The 22831-nt window shown below is 44.0% G+C and overlaps 1 protein-coding gene across 2 annotated transcripts in view; it reads left to right on the forward strand.

Annotated features, from left to right (window-relative positions):
- The window catches only part of LOC122553084 (1-phosphatidylinositol 4,5-bisphosphate phosphodiesterase beta-1), an 800648-nt gene that overhangs the window by 725373 nt on the left and 52444 nt on the right, over nt 1-22831 (forward strand). For both annotated transcript variants that reach the window (XM_043696584.1, XM_043696585.1), the window contains exons 28-31: nt 3913-4093; nt 11537-11613; nt 11716-11805; nt 18980-19037. In XM_043696584.1, coding sequence (XP_043552519.1) covers nt 3913-4093; nt 11537-11613; nt 11716-11805; nt 18980-19037 — 406 coding nt within the window. The remainder of the gene's footprint in view (nt 1-3912; nt 4094-11536; nt 11614-11715; nt 11806-18979; nt 19038-22831) is intronic.

Here is a 22831-nt window from a genome sequence, read left to right on the forward strand (position 1 = left end):
ACGTCAGCTCTCGCAATACGCCACAGGACTCAATATTAAGTTACATTTTAAATCGTAATCCTCCATTTCGCAGTTAATTCCAGTATAAAGGGGAAGAGCTTAGTGTGAGCCCAATCCCATTCACTTTTTTAATGAATCGAACTGATGTATCAGGACTCGAAAAGGTGACTCAAATACTTCTATATTTTGGTGGTTTCCCTGCGATGCAGCCCCGCCTAGTGGCCAAGCACCCCCTCTCAGATTTACATACAGAGACCTGTGGAGTCTTGCAAAAAGACACAGCTCTTGTGCATTGGCATCAGCCGTAGACACCCACGCACCCACCATTGGCAATGTGGCAGCTGTAAATTCAAACATGCATGATATTCCCAATCACTGATGAAGGCCCTGTCTTCGTGTTGGCCACAACTTGGCCTGGTGCTAAATTTATTAATGATCTTTCAATCCTTGATGTGAGGGGATCCAAACAATTCTGCTGTCTCCAAAACTCAGCTGCTGGTGAGTGATACTAAGTTGCCTTTTGCCCTGTTAGAAAATGGATGATTCGAGGAAGGATAGAACAGGTGCCTAATGACTAATGTTGAATGTGCACCATGCCTTTAAGAGAGTTCACCATTAGAGTTCCATATGCTGTGTGTATGCAATGTTGCAACTCTGCCTGCTACTCCATTTCCCAGCTGTCCTGTAATATCTGCTTCTTAACTTATAATGTGTTCAACTATGATTTGTTATGGTAATGATTTTGAATGATTGGACTGAACTGTGGGAGGCATCATTGGGATATTTGTAGATGAATCAAAAATTGACTGTGTTGTTGATAGTGAAAAGGACACCGGCTGACTCCAGAATATGATTGGTGGTTTAGCTGGGCAGAAAAATGGTTAATGGAGTTCAGTATGGAGAAGCTTGAGGTAATACATTTGGGGAGGGTAAACAAAACTCAGAAGTGCACAATAAACAGGAGGACATTGGGAAAGAAGTGCACAGGACTTGTCCTTGAAGGTATAAGGATGGATGGCTAAGGGTAAAAAGAGCATGTCAAGTGCTTTCCTTCGTTGGACAAGGTATAGAAAACAAAACCAGGGATGTGGTCCTGGAACTGGTTTGACCCCAGCTGGCGATTTGTGTTGAGTTCTGGTCACTGCATTATCGAAAGGACATAATCATTCTAGAGAGAGGACAGGGGAGATTTATGAGAATATTGGTCAATCTTGAAAGCTGTAGCATTGAGGACAGATTGCTTGTTGTTTTCCTTAGAGGCTGACGGTTTAATTCAATTTAATTATTTAATTAAAGTGTACAATGTAATGAGCAGTCCAAGTAGAGTGGATAGGACAGACTTGTTTTGCCCAGCAAAGCATTTAGTTACCAGGAGACACAGACTGAAGGTGTTTGCTAGAGGATTAGAGGAGATTTGAGGGAAAACTTGTTCACCCAGAAGGTGGTGTGTGTCTGGAATTTGCTGCTCCTGAAGTGCTGGAACCAGCAAGGCTACAGGACGGGTACTGGAAACTGGGATCAGAATGGGCATCCATTTCTTCCTCTCAGTCAGTCCCTATGGGTGAAATGGACTCTTCTGTGTGCCCTAACACTTCTGTGGTCCTGCAACACCATGTTCTTTAACATAGCCGCGTTATCACTCATTATTCATCCAGCGAGTTACAATTAGCACCATTGATCCTTGAGCGATTTTGATGAGTTTGCACGTGCTCCCTTTAATAAACAGGCCACCTTAAACCAGGGTTGGGGGAGGACAAAGCAAGAGGGATTAGGCAAAGTCAGAAGTCACAGGACCACAGGCTATAATCCAACAGGTTATTTAAATTCACAAGCTTTCAGAGCACTGCTCCTTCATGAAAACTCCGCCTGACAACAGAGCAGCACTCTGAAAGCTTGTGATTTTAAATGAACCTGTTGGACTATAACCTGTTGCCCTGTGACTTCTGACTTTGTCCACCCCAGTCCAACACCGGAAACTTCACATCATACAGGGCATAGGTTTAAGTTGAGAGGGGAAAGATTTAAAAGGGATCTCTCAGGGGCAAACTTTTTCATGCAGAGGGTGGTTTGTGTATGGAATGAGGAAGTGGGGGACGCTGGTACAATTACAACATTTAAAAGGCATCTAGATGGGTATATGAATAGGAAGGGTTTGGAGGGATATGGGCCAAACGCTGGCAAACAGGACTAGATTAATTTAGGATATCTAGTCAGCATGGATGAGTTGGACCAAAAGGGTCTGTTTCCATGCTGTACATCTCTCTGACTCTATAATCCATCCTTTACTCTTCCAGATGCTGTCAGATCTGCTTTATCTTTCAAGTATTTTCTCCTTGAGCTGCAGATTTCCAGTTTGTCTCCTTTGGTGAATCCCCCATGGTTGTGTATTTGTGTAACTGATGAGTTCACCATATTTACTTGTCCTGTCTCCACTTTTGTTTGGCACTTGTTGCTGTTCTCTTCAGTGCCTGTCAAACTGTTTCAAAGGGATCAGAATGAATCAGCTGATGTTAAGAATAACCACGTGCCTTCCTCAAGCACCGCAAAACAGCACACAATGATTGGCAAAAACGGGATCAGACTATCTTTGAAGTTAAGCAATTTAAGGAGACATCGGTAAAGATGGGGAAGAATTCATGGAGTATCTTAAAGAGAGAGAGAGATACAAAGGCAGAGAGGATTTTTTTTCCTTCTATTCACTCCCGCGATGTGACTGGGTCAACAATTTTTATTGGCCGTCCCTAGTTGCCCCTTGAGGAGGTGGTGGCGAGCTGACTTCTTGAACCGCCGTCGTCCATGTGCTATTCATGGACCCATTAGGGAGGGAATTCCAGGATTTTGACACAGCGACAGTGACGTGAAGTTAGAAAATACCTGAGTTCAGGGTCTAGGTGGCTGAAGGAGCACCCACTAATGGTGAAGTGATGGAAATCGGGTGCAGCGGGGGGAAGGGAAACCAGACTTGGAGCAGTGCAGGTCAATTGGAAAGGCCTGCAGAGATGCACCGTGCCACAGAGACAGACAAGGATGGCAGAAAAGGGATTGGAAAACATGAATGAGGATTCTTAGAGGCTAAACTAGGCAGGAACCTCTCGTATCATTTGAATATTTTAAACAATCATTTTCTTCAATTAACAAGGAAATATTCACAATGTTGGATATGCAGGGCATCAGTGGCTGGGAAACATAAAAGATAATTAGGAAATGCCAGTCACAACAAGAGAAAATTGACTCTTCTTTTGACTGGGTCTTTGTAGCACGGTGGCTCGGTGGTTAACACTGCTGCCTCACAGTGCCAGGCACCCACATTCAATTCCAGCCTCAGGTGACTGTGTGGAGTTTGCATGTTCTCCCTGTGTCCATGTGGATTTCCTCTGGGTGCTCTGGCTTCCTCCCACAGTCCAAAGATGTGCAAGTTTGTTGGATTGGCCATGCTAAAATTGTGCATTGTGTTCAGGGATGTGTAGGCTAGGTGCATTAGTTAGGGGTAAATGTATAGTAGTAAGGGAATGGGTCTGGGTGGGTTATTCTTCGGAAGGTTGGTCTGGACTTGTAAAGCTGAATGGCCTGTTTCCACACTGTAGAGATTCTATGATTTGAGCTGAGTGAAACAAAGAGTCCTTAGGTTCATCTTTGTCTATCAGAGAAGGAGCAAGTTGTTGCTGGTGTTGAAGTCTGTACTGAAGACAACCAATGCTGGAGATCACAGTGGGTCAGGCAGCATCCATGGAGAGAGAGCAAGCTAAGGTTTCGAGTCGCGATGACTCTTCAGAGCATGCCAATTGAGGTATTCTGCATGTATGATACAGTCTCAAATATCGACAAACAGGCACAAAGAAAAATATTTAGAGATTTTTTTTACTTTGGTGTGAAAATGTGGACATGACACGGTTTCTCTTTTTGAACTGACAGGCCTGAATCAGCGAGCCCGGAACATCCCAGTTCCAGCGTCGAGCAAGAGCTTTCTGCCCTTGACGCAGAGATGACGCAGAAGTTAGCAGAGCTCAAAGAACAACAGCAGCAACAGCTGTTAAACCTGAGACAGGAGCAGTATTACAGTGAAAAATACCAGAAGCGGGAGCACGTTAAGCAGGTGTTGCTCAGAGTTTTGTTTTACAGCATGTGTGTCACTGATCATCAATGCATTGTTTTGGTTGATTTTGCAGAATTCTTGTAGCACTGATTGAAGCCATTCAGCCCATTGTATCTGCACCCGCTCTCTGGACGAGCAATTCTCCTTCTGCCTTTCCCCTATCATCTCCCAGTAACACTTAACACATCCTAATGAGGGGGAAGTGATGGCCTAGTGGTATTAACACTGGACTCTTATCCCAGAGAGGAGACAGTAAGGTCTGCAGATGCTGGATTTTCCTGCTCCTCGGATGCTGTCTGACCTGCTGTGCTTTTCCAGCAACACACTCTCAACTCTTACCCCAGAGACACAGGTAATGTTCTGGGGACCTAGGTTTGAATGCCTCCACAGCGGATGGTGCAATTTGAATTCAGTAAAAATCTGGGATTGAGGGTATATGAAAACCATTGTTGATTGTCAGGAAAAACCCATCTAGTTCACGAATGTCCTTTAGGGAAGGAAACTTCTATCCTTACGTGGTCTGGCCTATATGTGACTCCAGACCCATAATAATGTGGTTGACTCTTAACTGCCCTCTGGGCAATTAGGGATGGGCAATAAATGCTGGCCGAGCCAGCGATGCCCTCATCCCGTGAATGAATAAGAAAACTAAGTAAAACAAAGAGCTGCAGGTGCCAGAAATCTGGAGCAGAAACTGCTGGAGAAACTCAGCCGGATTGGCATCATCTGTGCAGAGAGAAAGCAGAGTTAACATTTCGAGTCTGATATGACTCTTCTTCAGAATGCTCCCTTTTGGATAACAATCCGATTTCCTCTGCAATTCGTCGATTTTGGCTCCACCACACTTTCGGAAAGTGCATTCCAGATTGTAGAGTCATATAGCGCAGAAACAGAGCCTTCGGTCCAACCAGTCCCTGCCTCCCATAATCCCAAACTTGGCTGGTGCCACCTGTCTGTCCTGGGCCCATATCCCTCTACCGTAACTGCTCACTGTGTGAAAAAGATTGCTTCTTTTGCAAGTACCTAGTAGCAACTTGTACCATCGACAAGTTGCATTGCTGAAATTCACCAAGGATTCTTCAACAGCATGTTCCAGAACTGTCACCACGACCAGCTGGATGGGTAAGGACAATAAATAAACAGAACACAGAGCCAGTAAGGTAGCCATGCTGGACTATACAGAGAGAGAGAGAGAGATGACTGGTGGTGGTTTCACCTGAGGGTCAACATGCCTGAGCTCAGGGGAGAGGTTAAGGAGAAGAGACCTTCACCAGTTAGTGCGGGAATTGAGCCCGTACTGTTGGCAACACTCGACATTGCAAGCCACATATCCAACCAACCCCAGTAAAGAACACAAGCAACAGCATGTTAAATCACCTCCAGTTTAAGTGCTACTGTAACAGTTGTGGGGTCATTACAGTTGTCAAATTTTCATGATTTGGAGATGCCAGTGTTGGACTGGGGTGTACAAAGTTAAAAATCACACAACACCAGGTTATAGTCCAACAGGTTTAATTGGAAGCACACTAGCTTTCGGAGCGATGCTCCTATCACCTGATGAAGGAGCGTCGCTCCGAAAGCTAGTGTGCTTCCATTTAAACCTATTGGACTATAACCTGGAGTTGTGTGATTTTTAACGTCAAATTTTCAGCTATTCTCCCTAAATGCTCAATTAACAAAGATTCCACTGCAGTCAAATCATCCATTGCATGTGAATTGCTATGGGCCATTTGCACTGACATGTTATAAAAGGGCCTTTCTTAAACATCTTCAAAATAATTAAAAGCATCTGGGAATGTTCAATGAGTGGTGAAAAGGTTTCACCATGACAAATGATCCCAACCCATGATTTAACATGAGAAAAATAATTTTGCATTTTATGGCAAATTAGTCAGTCTACAAACTGGACAGTACTTAATAGTTTCAGTATCTTCCTTCTGATATCATTCTTTTCAAGCAGTTTGTTTCCCATTTTCCCCATTTAATGGTCATTCTTCTTTAATCTTGTGCGCTGTTCCTCCAAATTTCTCCTTTTCTTCATCCAGATATGCATTCCACACATAATCTTCATCCTGTCTTTCCCATTGTTGAAAGTGACATATCCACAATCTCAGATCTTCACGATCCAAGATCAATTTCCTCTAACTTCAATTTGCTTTGCAAACACACTCCCCACAACCATTTTCTTTTCAGGTCTGATTTGGAGGTGCCGGTGTTGGACTGGGGTGTACAAAGTTAAAAATCACACAACACCAGGTTATAATCCAACAGGTTTAATTAGAAGCACCGGCTTTCGGAGCGCCGCTCCTTCATCAGGTGGTTGTGGAGGACACAATTGTAAGGCACAGAATTTATAGCAAAAGTTTACAGTGTGATGTAACTGGAATTATACATTGAAAAATACCTTGATTGTCTGTTGAGTCTTTCATCTGTTTGAATACCATGATAGTTTCACTTCTTTCATGTGTAAATCACAAAGCTTTTTTAAAAGTTGGATTCTCAGGTTAACTGTAACAATTGGTGTTAGCTAGACAATATGTTGAAGGTGGAGAAAGTGAGGTCTGCAGATGCTGGAGATCAGAGCTGGAAATGTGTTGCTGGAAAAGCGCAGCAGGTCAGACAGCATCCAGGGAACAGGGGAATCGACGTTTCGGGCATAAGCCCTTCTTCAGGAATGGGGAAAGTTTGTTTTTATCTTAGCCTGCTGGACAAACTTTCCCCATTCCTGAAGAAGGGCTTATGCCCGAAACGTCGATTCCCCTGTTCCCTGGATGCTGCCTGACCTGCTGCGCTTTTCCAGCAACACATTTCCAATATGTTGAAGGTGTTAGCCCCCTGTGTTCTCTGTGTGATTTTTAACTTTTCAGGTCTGGTCGCATTTTGAACTCTGTCTTTGGTCTTTGCAGTTGAGCAGTTACATTTCTGATGTGACAGGTAGCCAGAATGCATCTGCATTACACACCAATTATAGCCATGTGTTCCTGAACAGGCTGTCTAGCTAATGAGCTCATTTCCCTTTGTTGTGGTGTCTTAGGTTATTATCTGTATTTACTGTGGATTTAATAACTTAGATATTGATAGGAACCGCATGGAGGGTTTCAGCTAGTTTGATTGTTAAAAGCAAGGATTGGAAATTTAAAATTGAGTCTTTGCTTGACAGGGAGCCCATGAAGGTCAGTGAACACATGAGGGATAGGTGAATAGAACATGGTGCCAGTCAGGACACAGGCAACAAGCAATTCAAACCTCAAGTTTGAGTGCAACTTTAATAATTATTGGAACACTACAGTTGAAGAATTCTGAGCTATTCTGTCCCAAGCACTTTTGTCACAATGGTTCCACTGCAGTCAAACCATCTATTGTGTGTAAATTGCTATGGGTCATTTGCACTGACGTGTTATAAAAATGGCCTCTCTTAAATGTCTTCAAAATAATTAAAATGTAAGTCATTTTGGAGGTCATTATATTTGCAGAATTTTCAGCCATTCTGCCTGAGACTATATACAAGACTGGTCAGTGTATGTACGGAATGATTGGAACTAGTACAGGGAAGGTTTACTGGACTAATATATAGAATGAGTGAGTTGCCTCATAAGGAAAGGCTAGACAGACTAGGCTGGATCCTGTGGAGTTTAAGAAAGTCAGAGGTAACTAAATTGAAACATATAAGATCCTGAGGGGACTTGACCAGGAAGCTAAAAAAAGGATTAGATTTCCTACAGTGTGGAAACAGGCCCTTCGGCCCAACAAGTCCTCTGAAGAGTAACCCACCCAGACCCATTTCCCTCTGACTAATGCACCTAACACTCCGGGCAATTTAGCACAGCCAATTCACCTGGCCTGCACTGTGGGAGGAAACTGGAATACACAGAGGAAACCCATGCAGACACAGGGAGACTGTGCAAACTCCACACAGACAGTCGCCCGAGGCCAGAATCAAACCTGGGACCCTGGTGCTGTGAGGCAACAGTGCTAACCACTGAGCCATAGTGCCACCTTCCTCTTGTTTCCTCTTGTAGGAGAACCTAGAACCAGGGTTCATCGCTTAAAAATGAGTGGTCATCAATTTAACACAAAGATGAGGAAACTTTTTTTTCTCAGAGAGCTCAGAGTCTTTGGAATTCCATTTGGCAAAGGACAGTGGATGCAGAATCGTTAATCATCTTTGAGACAAAGATAGAAAGGTTCTAGAATGCCAAGAGGGATGAAAGATTATCAGAGCATGTGCAAGAGTTGAAATTGAAATCAGATCAGCCGTGACCTTATTGAGTACAGGAGCTTGAAGGGCCCAGTGGCCTACATTTGTTCTTTGTATGAAGCTTGGGTTTCAAGTCTGTCCAAAAATGTAGACAGATGATCCCAGCGAAGTCAGAGGTGCCAGTGTTAGGGTGGAGCATTTGAATGCATATCCCAACTTCCCTTGTGGCTGTTTGCAAAGAATTCCCCTCCCGCACCTATTATTTTGAAGATCACCAAGAGAGATGTCTCAGGTGTCCTTGCCAATATTTAGTCATCAATCAGCCAAAAACGCGCTTCATTGTCTCTTGGGCTTTTTGATATGTTGGTGGTTACAGAAGGTGCTCTACAAATGCAAGTCCTTTTTTTCTTTAAGAATCCTACCTGGCTCGCCAATCGATGTAGTCGTGGCCGAGTGGTTAAGGCGTTGGATTAGAAATCCATTGGGGTTACCCAGCGTAGAGTCGAATCCTGCCAACTACGTTGCGTGCTGCATTTCTTGCCGGCACAGTGGTTAGCACTGCTGCCTCACAGCACCAGAGACCCGGGTTCAATTCCCACCTCAGGCTGTGTGGAGTTTGCACATTCTCCCCGTGTCTGCGTGGGTTTCTTCCGGATGCTCTGGTTTCCTCCCACAGTCCAAAGATGTGCAGGTCAGGTGATTTGGCCATGCTTAATTGTCCGTAGTGTTAGGTGTAGGGGAATGGATCTGGGTGGGTTGTGGGTCGGTGTGGACTTGTTGGGCCGTTGGGCCTGTTTCCACAGTGTAGGTAATCTAATGTCACCTTCACCTTATTTTTCCAATTTTCTCTGCATACCAACACACCCCACGACCCTGCAAATTTTCTCCAGCCTCATACCAAGCTCTGTCGGTGAAAAAGGCCCTGTGTCACAGAAGCACAGGATTGTTATGGCCCCAAGGAAGAGATTCGGCCCATCGTGACTATACAAGCTCTCTTACCTAGTTTGGTTTGATTTAATATTGTCAGGTGTACCTAAGTACAGTGAAAAGTTTTGTTTTGTGTGTAGTTCATAAGCAGACCATAAGCATACAAAGATCATAGGGTGATTGAACAGAGCAAGGAATACAAGGTTACAGCTGCAGAGAAGGTAAACAAACAACAAGATCAACATTAGATTTTAAATTTGAAAGGTCCATTCAGCAGTCTTATAACAGCAGGAAAGAAGGTGTTTTTGAACTAGTCATCTGCCATTTCCCCAAATCCCTAAGCACCATTTTTATCCCAATAACCATCTAATGCCCCTCTTGAATGCCTCAATTGAACCTGCCTCTGCCATATTTCCAGGCAGTGCATTCCACATCCTAACTACTCTCTATGTGACAAAAAAACTTTTTTACACATCAGCCGTGCTTCATTTGCAAGTCACTTTAAATCATAGACTTCCTACAGGGAAGAAACAGGCCATTTGGTCTATTGAATTCATACTGGCTTTCTCAAGAGCATCACGGCCAGACTCACAACCCCCACATTTCCCACGGCTAACCCACACATCTCTGAACACTATGGGCAATTTAGCATAGCCAATCTGCCCTAATATACTCATCTTCAGACCGTGGGAGGAAACCAAAGCAAACTCACACAGACACAGGGTGAATGTCCAAACCCCACAGAGACAGTCGCCCAAGGCTGGAATTGAACCCAGGTGCCTGGTGCTGTGAGGTAGCAGTGCTAACTACAGAGCCACCATGTCACCTCATATTTAACCCCCTTATTCATTTTTCTTAATATGACCTGGAACACTTCTCTCTCTCTATTCTGTACAGTCCACATGTGATTTTGAAAAGCTATATCTGATCCCCTCACAGCCTTTTTTTTCTCCAGGGAGAACAGTCCCAACGTCTTTCATCTATCCTCATAGCTGAAGTTTCTCATCCCTGGAAGCATTCGTGTAAATCACTTCTGCTCTGTCTCCAATGCATTTATATCTTCCTAATAAAGGGTAGTACCCAGAAATATAGGAAAAGGGCTAGACTATTCAGCCTCTTGTATTTGCTATTCAGTGAGATTGTAACCAATCTGCATCCTCACTCCATCCGCTTGGTTTAGTCACGTGATCATTGGGGGGCATGTTTCCTTACAACAACAATAAATTTTAAATGACCAGATGTCAACTCAAAAGACATTCTGTCTAGCATGTCATTAAACCGCATTGTGCATGACTCTCAGCGTCGATGTGTTACCTTGGCTGTACGTTGCAATAATTGGTTAGTGACATCAAGCAGCATGACCCTTACTTTGTTTGAAAAAGGCAAAATACTGACTTGTACTTAACCAGTCCACACTTGCAAAATCGTAACCAAAACTTCTTCTTTTGATGTGATTCCACAAATGGGCAGCACTTGCCAAACAATCTTGAGTGTGCTGATAGATACAGTAGCAACTAATTTCAGATGGTCATCTGAGCTTGAAATGTAGGTTATGTATTCTTGCAAGGAGCAACATACATTCATATCAAGGGACCTGTTACCTACAAACAACAAATGATATGTTCAAATGTTTTAACTTGCTCTTTGAATATCCATGGAGTTTATGGGGTCTCTAAATCATCACTGCCTCCTCCATGGTACTGTTCCCTTCAGTATTAATCGAGTTGTCAACCCTTCCGCACCTTTTTCTCCTGTTACGCAAATTATTATTATCATTTGAAATGTGAAGCTCAAACCCTCCAACCCATGTCATTTTTGAGAGGCAATTAATGCGTAAATGCAGCAAATTCCTGCCAAAAAAGGGATGTGGCCAAAGACAAGAGATCACCTTCTTAAAACTACTGGCGGAAAACCACGACTCAAACAATTACTTCCATTTAACCACACATCTACTCTGTGCCTGAAGTATAAATAGCAGCAAGTGTCAATTGCTTTACCATTATTCTGTCAGCAGATTCTAGCCCAATAGTTGTATGGTTGGGATGAAATATTATCAGGGATATACAGGAATATAGAGTTGAGGTTCAAATTGGATCAGCCGTGTTCCTGTTCAACGGAGGAGCAGACTTGAAGACCCAAGCAACCAACTCTTGTTCCTTCCTCATATGTTCACTTAGAAATGAAGGTATCTAGTCTTATAAAGGGACGTATCTGAGAAGTGCAAACATTATCCATTCTCTCTTGATCTCTCACAGGAAAGTAGGACCTCAATAACCCTGCCATAAAGTTCACCTGTTGTTGACTTCTAATTTTCACAGCTTGTGCAAAAGCTGACAGAAATCGCTGAGGAATGCCAAGCCAACCAGTTGAAGAAACTGAGGGAGCTCTGTGAAAAGTAAGCCCCTGACATACAACTTTCATAACTTTTATGTCTCCGGCTAATCTCCGGCTGAAATTTGCGAAGGCGAGTCAATGTTTCCTCTGCTGTTCTTTCCAGGGAGAAGAAGGAACTGAAGAAGAAGATGGACAAGAAGCGCCAGGAGAAGATAACGGAGGCGAAATCGAAAGACAAAAACCAGATGGAAGAGTGAGTCGATCTCAGTCTGTGCATGAGATGCGTTGTTTCGGTCTTCAGGGTGGCTTTGATGGTCTCCTGCCGGCAAAGTCTCTGTGCTTTTGTTTTGAAATGTTAATACTGTTTTAAAGATGTGGAGCCAGGGAGAGCAGAGAGCGACACTTTAGAGTCCCCATCCACCGCAAACCCCACCCCTCCCCGACCCATCCAGGAGTTGTCTTTCAAGGTGGTGAGCAACACAATCTTTCATTCCTCAAATGGAAGAACTGTCCCTGGAGGTCAACAGAGAAGTTGCCACCATCCCCATTCACGTACCACCTCTTATTTCAAACGAGTTAGTGCCAGCTGATCTAACTCATTCAGACTGCCTGGCTGAAGATTTCTGAATGCTCCCCATTGTCCACTCTTGAAGGATTAATAAGGGGCAGAATTCCACAAGTTGCCTCAGCTTGGCTTGAATGCGTCCAGTTCCTGGCAAAAGCTTGACGATTAAGTTGAACTTAAAAGCAACCTCTTCTTTCAAAGACGTTACTAGCCACACTAAGGTCCTTCTGTGGCAGAGGGAGACCTGGTGAGAGGGAACCTTCTCAAAAGAAATGTTTCATCAAGAGGGAAATTTCAAGTCGCACTTGGTCTTCCTCAAAATGTATGATAAGACAGAAATTGTTTCCCTTTGTGGCAGTGGACAAAGACTTGGCTTTTGTCACAAGGATTAAAATATTCCCTTTGAAAGAAAACCACACATTTATGTGGTGCCCATGAACCACGCAATAAAGAACTTTGCCTCACTCTAATTGTCTTCAGGAGCAAGTAACTCCTACTCTTCGACTAAGATCCTCAGTCAGTGACCTTGGCATTTAAGACAGACATGAGCAGTTTTATCTTTTTATTCATGACAGACAAATAGACTGTATTTTCCAAAGCGTAGGCAATTGCTGTAGATCCTCAATTGCTGGTTGTCAGCTCAGAAGGTTATCTCATTTTCCAGCAATGTCCATCAAAAGAGCCGGAAGGCTGACGATGAACGTTTTGAAAATTGTTTCTGCTCATGTGTCGGCCAGTTTCTCCCAAATGATAGTGTTTGATGGAGCACTATTTCAGAAAAATAACAGTGGCGCTCCAAAGGCTTTCTGTATTGTTTGTTTTAAAAGGGAACTGCATGGCGAGTTCAGGGGGAAATGTAGTGGTCAGGGGAAAGGGTAGGGGCTCCGGGACTATTTTCATATTGCCGTGTTATTGTCGTTTAATTATTTATAGAAGCATAGGAACAGGAGTAGGCCGTTCAGCCCCTCAAGCCTTTTTCCACCACTCATTGAGGATCATTGGTAATCTCTGACCTAACTCCATATACCTGCCATACCTGAGGTCTGCGGAGTTCACACAACTATTATATGATCAGGTCTCACATCGCTCTTAATTACTGTCTTCCCATTGATAAGGTACCACAGTCATTTGATCTTAAAAGTACACAAGGAAGCCATTCAGCCTACCTCTCCTGTACCAGCTCTTTGAGAGAACTATTGTGTACTTTGCCTTTAAAAAAGTTCACCTTTGAGGTAGAAACTTCTTCAGCCAGAGAGTGGTGAATCTATGGAATTCACTGCTACCGAAGGCTATGGAGGCCAGGTCATTGAGTGTACTTAAGAGGGAATATCAGGGAGATCAGGGGTTAGCGGGAGAAAGCAGGAGAATGAGGTTGAGAAACTTATCAGCCATGATTGAATGGCGGAGCAGACTTGATGGACTGAATGGCCTAATTTTTGCTCCTGTGTTTAATGGTCTGAAGGACCCCACGTGCTGTCTGTATACAATGTTGTGACTCTGTCTGAGAGTTCATCTGCTTTGGATCTGCAACCAGCACTCTCAGAAATCAGTTCTTTTTAATGTTTGATTTTTAACTTATAATGTGTTTTACTGTTTTAAATAAGCTAACTCCTGGAGTTAATTAATCCCTGACAAACAAGTGATCAAGAGACTATAATCACTGAAATGGCAGTGTCCAAATTGTTCCACTTCCTTGCCCCTTTTCCAACAACCATGCAATTCTTTATTTCCCCTGTAGCAACTCATCCTGTTCCCTTTTGAAGGATCCCTTCGCCGTTTTTGTGGCAGAGCTTTCCAAGGTTGTCGTTTTTTGCAAATTTCTTAAGGCATTGTATATGTGGGGTCAGTTCAGTCAGTTATAGCCTCATTTGGAAAAATGCAACAGAAAGTGGGCGGCACGGTGGCACAGTGGTTAGCACTGCTGCCTCACAGCGCCTGAGACCCGGGTTCAATTCCCGCCTCAGGCGACTGACTGTGTGGAGTTTGCACGTTCTCCCCGTGTCTGCGTGGGTTTCCTCCGGGTGCTCCGGTTTCCTCCCACAGTGCAAAGATGTGCAGGGTCAGGTGAATTGGCCATGCTAAATTGCCCGTAGCCTTAGGCAAGGGGTAAATGTAGGGGTATGGGTGGGTTTCGCTTCGGCGGGTCGGTGTGGACTTGTTGGGCCGAAGGGCCTGTTTCCACACTGTAATCTAATCTAATCTAATCTAATGTAAAGCATTTCTCTTGGTTACGCAGGGTTCTGTGATTCTGAGGTCAGAGTAGGTAAACCCAAAAATCCTGCCCTGCCAAAACTGAAGCTGAAAGGAACGTCTTGAGAATAAAATTCAGTTCTTTTTTATATATATAATGGTGTGGCTTCCAACAGAACTCTGTCATTGCAAGTGTGATAATAAACCAAGGCTCCACATTCATAGACACAGCAGGATGGGAGTGATAGTAGCAGTTTGTTTGCCTCTTTCTTCCTGGCGGAGATTACGGAGTCTGTAAATAGCTCACTGCCATCTCTGCATGTGTGTCTCAATACCTAAACAATTGGCAAATAACCACCTCCCGAATCTGCTATGGCTTTCCTGAGATCCAGCTGTGCCGTGTGTGATTGGAAAGGTTTTCTTTTCCTGCGAATGCTGCAGTTCATTGTCCAAGGATTTAATTCCGATTGTAATTTAAATCAATACAAGAAGCTGTTCTGCTCTGAACGTGAACATCTGATGCACTTTGTGAGTTTTGTTGCCTTTTCTGTGGGGTGGGTAATATCACAATCTGCCCTACACCCCCTACACCTTTGTATAATTCTGTCTCTGTGGTTGTTTTATCTCTGAAGTATATTTGCTGTCCCCTTAATCCTGCGCATCAGTGTTGGCAGAAACCTATGGGATGGCAGTGAACTGTCTAAATGCATTAAAAACTGAAAGAACTGCTGATGCTGGACATCAAAAACAGAAACAAACATTGCTGGAAAAGCTCAGCAGGTCTACAAGCATCTTTGGGGAGAAATTAGAGTTAACATTTCGGGTGACCCTTCCTCACAAATGCTTAATGTATTATTAGTTGACTTGTGACGCTGTTGCTGACCATAATTTGGGATGTTACACAGGCTTTGTTGGTGTCACAACCATAGACATTGGTCCGAGTTTTCTGAGTAGGGTAGTGGTGAACATCATGAGCCTGGACCAGCACCACTTACGTGTCAACATTTTCATGCTCAGGTGCCACAGAGAATTGACCCTGCCCCCAAAGTCTCGTGCTTGATGCCTCGATCATGCCCAGAGATTTGCTTCCTGACAAAAGTAGAGCAAGAATAGGCCATTTGGCCCTTCAGCTCTGCTTCTTCATTCAGAGTGACCACAGCTGGTCCTCTGTCTCAGCAAATCACATCATAGAATCCTTACAGCATGGAAGCAGGCAATTGGCCTATTGAGTCCACACCGCCCCGTCCGAAAAATATCCCACCCAGACCCATCCCCTATCCCTGTAACTGCACATTCCCCATGACTGAGCCACATCCCTGGACACAATGGGGCACTTTACTGGGCTAATCCACCCTAACATGCACGTCTTTGGACCGTGGGAGGAAACCGGAGCACACCCACGTAGACACGGGGAGAATGTGCAAACTCCACACAGACAGTCACCCGAGGCTGGAATCGAACCCAGGTCCCTGGTGCTGTGAGGTAGCAGTGCTAACCACTGAGCCACTGTATTCGTGATTTCTTCACATATTCCTTGATGCCATTAAAATCTAAAAAAAAATCTTTCTTTCTGAATATACTTGATCTCCACAGCCCTCTGTGGTAGAGAATTCAACAGGTTCTCAGTCCTTTGTGTGATAAAATGTTTCCTCATCTCAGTCCTAAATGTATCCTTAGACTTTGACCCCTAGTTCTAGACTCCCCAGCCAGGAAAAACATCCTACATGCATGCAATCTTTGCAGCCCTGTGAGAATTTTCTGAGTTTCACTCAGATCCCCTCTCATCCTTCTCATCTCAATATAAATGTCGGCCCAGTAATAGAGTCATAGAGATGTACAGCACAGAAACAGACCCTTCGATCCAACTCATCCATGCCAACCAGATATCCTAAACTGATCTAGTCCCATTTGTAGTATTTGACCCATATCCCTCTAAACCCTTCATATTCATATACCCATCCAGATGCCTTTTAAATGCTGGAATTGTACCAGCCTCCACCACTTCCTCTGGCAGGTCATTCCATACACACACCACCCTCTGTGTGAAAAAGTTGACCCTTAGGTCCTTTTATATCTTTTCCCTCTCACCTTAAGGCTATGCCCTCTAATTTTGAACTCCCCTATCCTGGGAAAAAGTCCTTGCTTATTCACCCTATCCATACTCTCATGGTTTTATAAATCTTGATAAGATCATCGTTCAGCCTCCGACACTGCAGGGAAAATAGCCCCAGTATATTCAACTTCTCCCTGTCACTTAAACTCTTGTAAATTTTTTCTGCACCCTTTTAAGTTTAACAGGAGACCAATCTCCCTTCATAGGACAGTCCTGCCATCCCCAATATAAACCTAGTTAAACCTCTGTTGCACTCCCTTAATGGCAAGTCAATCCTTTATTTGGTAGGGAGACCAAAGCTGCATGCAGTACTCTAGGTGAGGTCTCACCAAAGTAAGACATCCCTACTTCCAAACTCTTGCAGTGAAAGCCAATATACCATTTGCCTTCCTAATTGCTCACTGCACCTGTCTGTCTATTTTTATTGACTGGTGCACAAGGACTCCTAGATCACATTGTACGACTACACGTCCCTACAGCTCACCATTTAAATAATACACTTCCTATTTATTTTTCACACCAAAGTGTACAACTTGACATGTGGGAGGTGATTGACAGTGGAAGTTGGACTTGTCCTCTATCGTACACAAGATGTATTTAAAAGCCAAGTTGCACTAACCCTCCCACATCCCACACCCAGATCCCATTCCTCACAAAAAAAATGCGACTCATATTTGAAATTGCTGTCAGTGGAGAATGCATTAGCCCCACCACCGAACTGAAGATCTGCCCCATTGCACGTTTCACTGAGAAAGTATAAACGCAGTCCTTTTAAAGAATGTCCAATCTCTCAATGCTGTTCTTCATGATTGTTTAGTCTATTCCTGATGAAGGGCTTTTGCCCGAAACGTCGGTTTTCCTGCTCCTCGGATGCTGCCTGAACTGCTGTGCTTTTCCAGCACCACACTAATCCAGAATCCTAGAAAGGTCACGTCAATGCAATTCTCAAGAAAATATCTGCTGAATGCAGAATTCTGCTATCCATCATAATTCTAATCGTCACTGTTTCACTCATGGAACAATTGCCACAAAATTGACAAACACATGATATTTTAGGCTGATGTGTGGAGACTGGAAAAACTGGGATTGTTCTCCTTACAGCCGTGAAAGTTCAGAGGAACTTTCATCGAGGTGTTCAGAATTATGTGGGGATTCGGATAGAATAGATGGTGGCCTGAGGATCAATAATTAGAGGACACAATTCTAAAAGGATTGACGAAAGGACCAAGTAGGAAATGAGGTGTTTTTTTTCAACACAGCGTGTTATGGTTTCAAATGGTTTAGATTAGATTAGATTAGTTTAGACTCCCTACAGTGTAAAAACAGGCCCTTCGGCCCAACTAGTGCACACCAACCCTCTGAAGAGTAACCCACCCAGACCCATTCCCTGTATTTACCCCTGCACCTAACTCTATGGGCAATTTAGTCTGACCAATTCACCCTAACCTGCACATCTTTGGACTGTGGGAGGAAACTGGAGTACCCAGAGGAAACCCATGCAGACATGGGGAGAATGTGCAAACAATGATGGAACCAGATTCGATAGTGACTTTCAAAAGGGAATTGGATGTATAAACAATTGTGCACTCGTACAGCACTTGAATGTTGATGAAAAGAGTGATGTGTGGCCAGATCTTAACCACCGTGCCCTCTTCAGGACAAATGCAAGAATGTCACATTTCAGACCATCACAACAACTTATACTGCAGGAGGAAAGGATGTTGATTGGTTGGCACGTTGACATCGTTTGGCCAAAGCATTCTCATGGACAATCAGCCAAGCTTGCAATGCAGCTCATTTACACCTGCAATGTGTATTCAAATGCAGAGACCCATTCTCTGTAAACAAAAGGAAAATGTTCAAGCCTTGCATCTTTCTTTTTGACTCACAAGTAGCATTGGGAGTCCATAGTTCTTTACTATTTTCTCCATGGCAATGCCCCAACCAATCAACATCCTTTCCTCCCACAGTACAAGTCGTGCTGGTCTGAGACGTGGCATTCTTCACATCCTTTCTGAAACATGCAAGTTGTAAATCTTCAGCAATGAGATACTCTCTTCAGCATGTTCAATTTGAAGATATCCTTCGGAATTGCTGGGATATGGTGAACATACAGAAGAGTGGGAATGGTTTTTCAAAATATCGCTTGCAAAGGATAAAATTGATGTATTAGGCTTAGACAAAGGTGCGTTTTGATGAATAGAACAATGGCTAAAAACATTGAAGGTATTGTGAAGATGGTTAACATAAAGGATGTTTACTTTTCTGGCCTTTTGTGCACAGGAAGTTAGATCTACGATTGTAGAGGACACATTAGCTGTAGACTGATTGAATAATAGTCACAGTTGTGAATTGTATCTGAGCATCACTGAACTAATTCTTTGTAACCTCATGTTCAGTTCACATGACTGACTCAGAACATTAAGGATTATTCTTTTCAAAGATCTGTCACTTGAATTTGTACTGACGCTGTCGTGCTAGAGATTAATACAGGCAGACCAAACAAATGTATCGTGCATTGAATTCAACACCTGAACACATTTTACTATCTGATTGCAGGGAGAAGACTGAAATCATCCGATCTTACATTCATGAAGTGGTGCAGTCAATCAAAAGGGTACGTAGCAAATATTGTTTTATAGAATCCGGACAGTGTGGAAATAGGCCCTTTGGCCCACGACCCCCCCAAACCCATTCCCATTATCCTTTATTCACCCCTGACTAATGCATCTCACCTACACATCCCTGAACACTGTGGGCAATTTAGCATGGCCAATTCACCATAACCTGCACATCTTTGCATTGTGGGAGGAAACTGAAGCACACAGAGGAAACCCACGCAGACACGGGGAGAACGTGCAAACTCCACACAGATAGTTACCCCTGAAGCTGGAATCAAACCTGGATCCCTGGTACTGTGAGGCAGCAGTGCTAACCACTGAGCCACAGTGCTACCCAGTAGATTTCAAGTCTATGTCCCTCAAGCTGAGGCTTTGTAAATGCTTTACCTTTTCTGATGCCCTTTTGAAGGTGACAGAACCTGATGTTTTTCTATTTTTGGTCAATGCCATCAGGGATCCCACTGTGAGGCTGGAGGTATAGCTCTCTATGTATAACCTCAAACAACCTCCTGGTCCCAATACTAAAACAATGGATATGTTTTATATCCATTGCCCTATTACAGACATATTCGGAGTCTGTGTACTTGACAGTGGTGAGTCATAGAGAATTGTGTTCAGTCATTGAATAGGTTGTTGTCTTTGATTCCCTCCCATGTCCCTTTTTGCATATTTTGGACAGCTTCAATGTGAATGTAAACATTTTAGATTAGATTACTTACAGTGTGGACACAGGCCCTTCAGCCCAACAAGTTCACACCAACCCTCCGAAGACAACCCACCCAGACCCATTCCCCTACACCTAACAGTACAGGCAATTTAGCATGGCCAATTCACCTAACCTGCACATCTTTGGACTGTGGGAGGAAACCCACGCAGACACAGGGAGAATGTGCAAACTCCACACAGACAGTCGCCCGAGGCTGGAATTGAACCCGGATCTCTGGCGCTGTGAGGCAGCAGTGCTAACCACTGTGCCACCCTTCCAATCAACCTCTGGAGCAGGTGGGGACTTGAACCCAGGCCTCCTGTCTGAGAGGTAGGGTCATTACCACTGCATCACATTCATTGTTCACCTCATGGTGATTAGTTTGTACCGTGTCAATTTAAAAGTTTATTTAGACATAAGGCCTTATCAACCTATTCTGTTTATTTTTGTTGCAATGCTGCCACACATTTTTCTGAATGGACTGCTGCTTGAGAGCTCTCCTAACCCTATTATTCATTCATGGGATGAGGGGGTCTCTGGCCAGGTCAGCATTTATTGTCCATTCCTAATTACCCAGAGGGCAGTTAAGAGTAACTACTTTGCTGTGAGTCTAGAGCCACATGTAGGCCAGACCAGGTAAGGACGGCAGATTTCTTAATGTCTACGGTCATTAATGAGCCAGGTGGGTTTTCACAACTATCAACAATTCTTGCTAGACCTTTTGTTCCAGATTGTTTGTTAATGAATTCAACACGTTGTGTTGGGTTTTGAACCCATGCCTCCAAAACACTTAGACTGGGTTCTGGATTGGTAGACCAGTGACATTATCAGTATATCTGATTAAAAGGCATTGTAAAATTTATGCAGTCTTCAGCAGCAGTGGGCATCTGGAACATTGGTGATGGACAATAAATGCCTAGCCAGAAACACCCTCATCCCGCGAATGAATAAAATAAGACAGGACGCCACTGGATAGGCTGTTCAGCCCAGGATGTCTTTGCTGACCATGCTGCCATTCTAAGATCATCCCACTTGCCTGCACGTGATCTATATCCCCCTATGCCCTGCCTGTACATGTGCCTGTCTAAATGCCTATTAAATGTTGTTATCATATCTGCTCCCAGCACCTTCCCTGGCACCATGTTTCAGGCACCTATGAACCTCTGTGTAAAAAACGTGCCTTGCACATCTCCTTTAAACTTTCCCCCTTGCACGGTGACTCATTGGTTAGCGTTGTTGCCTCACAGCACATGGGACCCAGGTTCGATTCCAGCTTCGGATGACTGTCTATGTGGAATTTGCATATTCTCCCCTTGTCTGAGTGGATTTCCTCTGGGCGCTCCAGTTCCCACCCACGGTCCAAAGCTGTGCAGGTTAGGGTGGACTGGCCAGGCTAAATTGCCCATAGTGTTCAGGAATGTGTGGACTGGGTACATTAGTCATAGGTAAATGTAGGGGAAGAGGTCTGAGTGGGACTTTGGAGGATTGGTGTGGACCTATTGGGCCAAAGGGCCTGTTTCCACACTATAGGGATTCCATGATGCACGTTGAACCTATGCCCTCGAGTATTTGAGATTTCCACCCTGGGAGAAAAGACTCCAACTACCAAGCCTCTGATAATTTTATATACTTTTATCAGGTTGCCCCTCAGCCTCTGAAGCTCGGGTGAAAATAATCCAAATTTGTCCAACCTCTCCTTGTCGCTAAAACACTCCAATCCCGGTGCCATCTTGGTAAACCTCTTTTCAATGCTCTCCAATGCGGCCATAGGCCTCCTGTAGGAAGGCAGAAGGATGCCAGTTCCTCTTTCCTGTTTTAAGTCGGGAAGATTTGGGGAAAAAAAACTTTAAGCCTTTGGTGTTCTTATGTACAAATTATATGAACTGATTGTACGATGTGTTTGCAAACAACTGTTGAGCACTATTTGCTAACCCTGCAGTGACTGTATCTGATTACTGTATGTGGACAATTTCATCAAGAATCATATTTACACAGCATTCTGACTGCCAAAGGGAGAATTAAACAGACAAAGACATGAAGTGAAACAGTGTGTATAAATAGGATATATGCATATATATAAAAAATAAGGAAAGGTAACTGATGCATATCAATGAAGAAGACAATCATCTCAACTAATCGTGGGTTCCAGCTTTGTTCTCATTCTGGCTTCACCTGTGTGTCCAGCAGAGGGAGCCAGCTCCACAGGGAATGATATTCTTCATTTGATGGGCCCTGACTGATAAAGTACAGGGTCTGTAGAGAACGAAGCTAAGACTGAAGAGAAAGCTGATCACGTGGATCTTCTGAAAGGTCGTGTTTCTCTGGAAAATGAATCACATCCACTCCCCAGCAGGATTATCAATCTTGAGTATTTTTGCTGGGTCTTATAAAACAGAGCCAAGTCTGAGAAGACCTGAGACACTCCATCTCTGCCAATTCCCGCTCCGTGCCCTTCCTGGGAAATGTTTGCCCCCTTTGGTTGTTGTTCCCACAAAAGGTGCTTCCCACTAACTGGCGGACAGCCTCCCATTTTCAGGTTGGCAGAAATCAGCCATTCTGGTCACTTGGCATTTTGCTTCAATGACATCAAGGGCATTTTGATTCTTCAATCTGATTTGATCTGTGTCTTTGCTAACCTTCATTTTAGAATTATAGAATGCCAACAGCGCAGAGAGAGGCCATTCAGCCAATTAAGTCTGCACTGACCCTCCAAACAGCATCCCACCCATCCCTATCCCCGTAACCCCATATTTCCGTGGCTAACCCACCTAGCCTGCACATCCCTGGATATTATGCAAATCCCTGGATATTATGGCCAATCCACCCTAACCTGCACATCTTCGGGCTGTGGGAGGAAACTGGAGTACCCGGGGGAAATCCACGCAGACGCTGGGAGAACGTGCACTGACACACAGTTACCTGAGGGTTGTGTTGAACTGGTGCTGTGAGGCAGCAGTGCTAACCACTGAGCCATCCATTGCTCTGTAAACAAAATGTTTGGCAAGCACGTTTGTGGAAGATAATACAGGTATTTTTGCTAGCATGGGACTGTTGGGCCAAATGGCCTGTTTCTCAGAGCCTGTG

This window comes from Chiloscyllium plagiosum, chromosome 9 (assembly GCF_004010195.1).
Source record: "Chiloscyllium plagiosum isolate BGI_BamShark_2017 chromosome 9, ASM401019v2, whole genome shotgun sequence".
NCBI classification, from domain to species: domain Eukaryota; kingdom Metazoa; phylum Chordata; class Chondrichthyes; order Orectolobiformes; family Hemiscylliidae; genus Chiloscyllium; species Chiloscyllium plagiosum.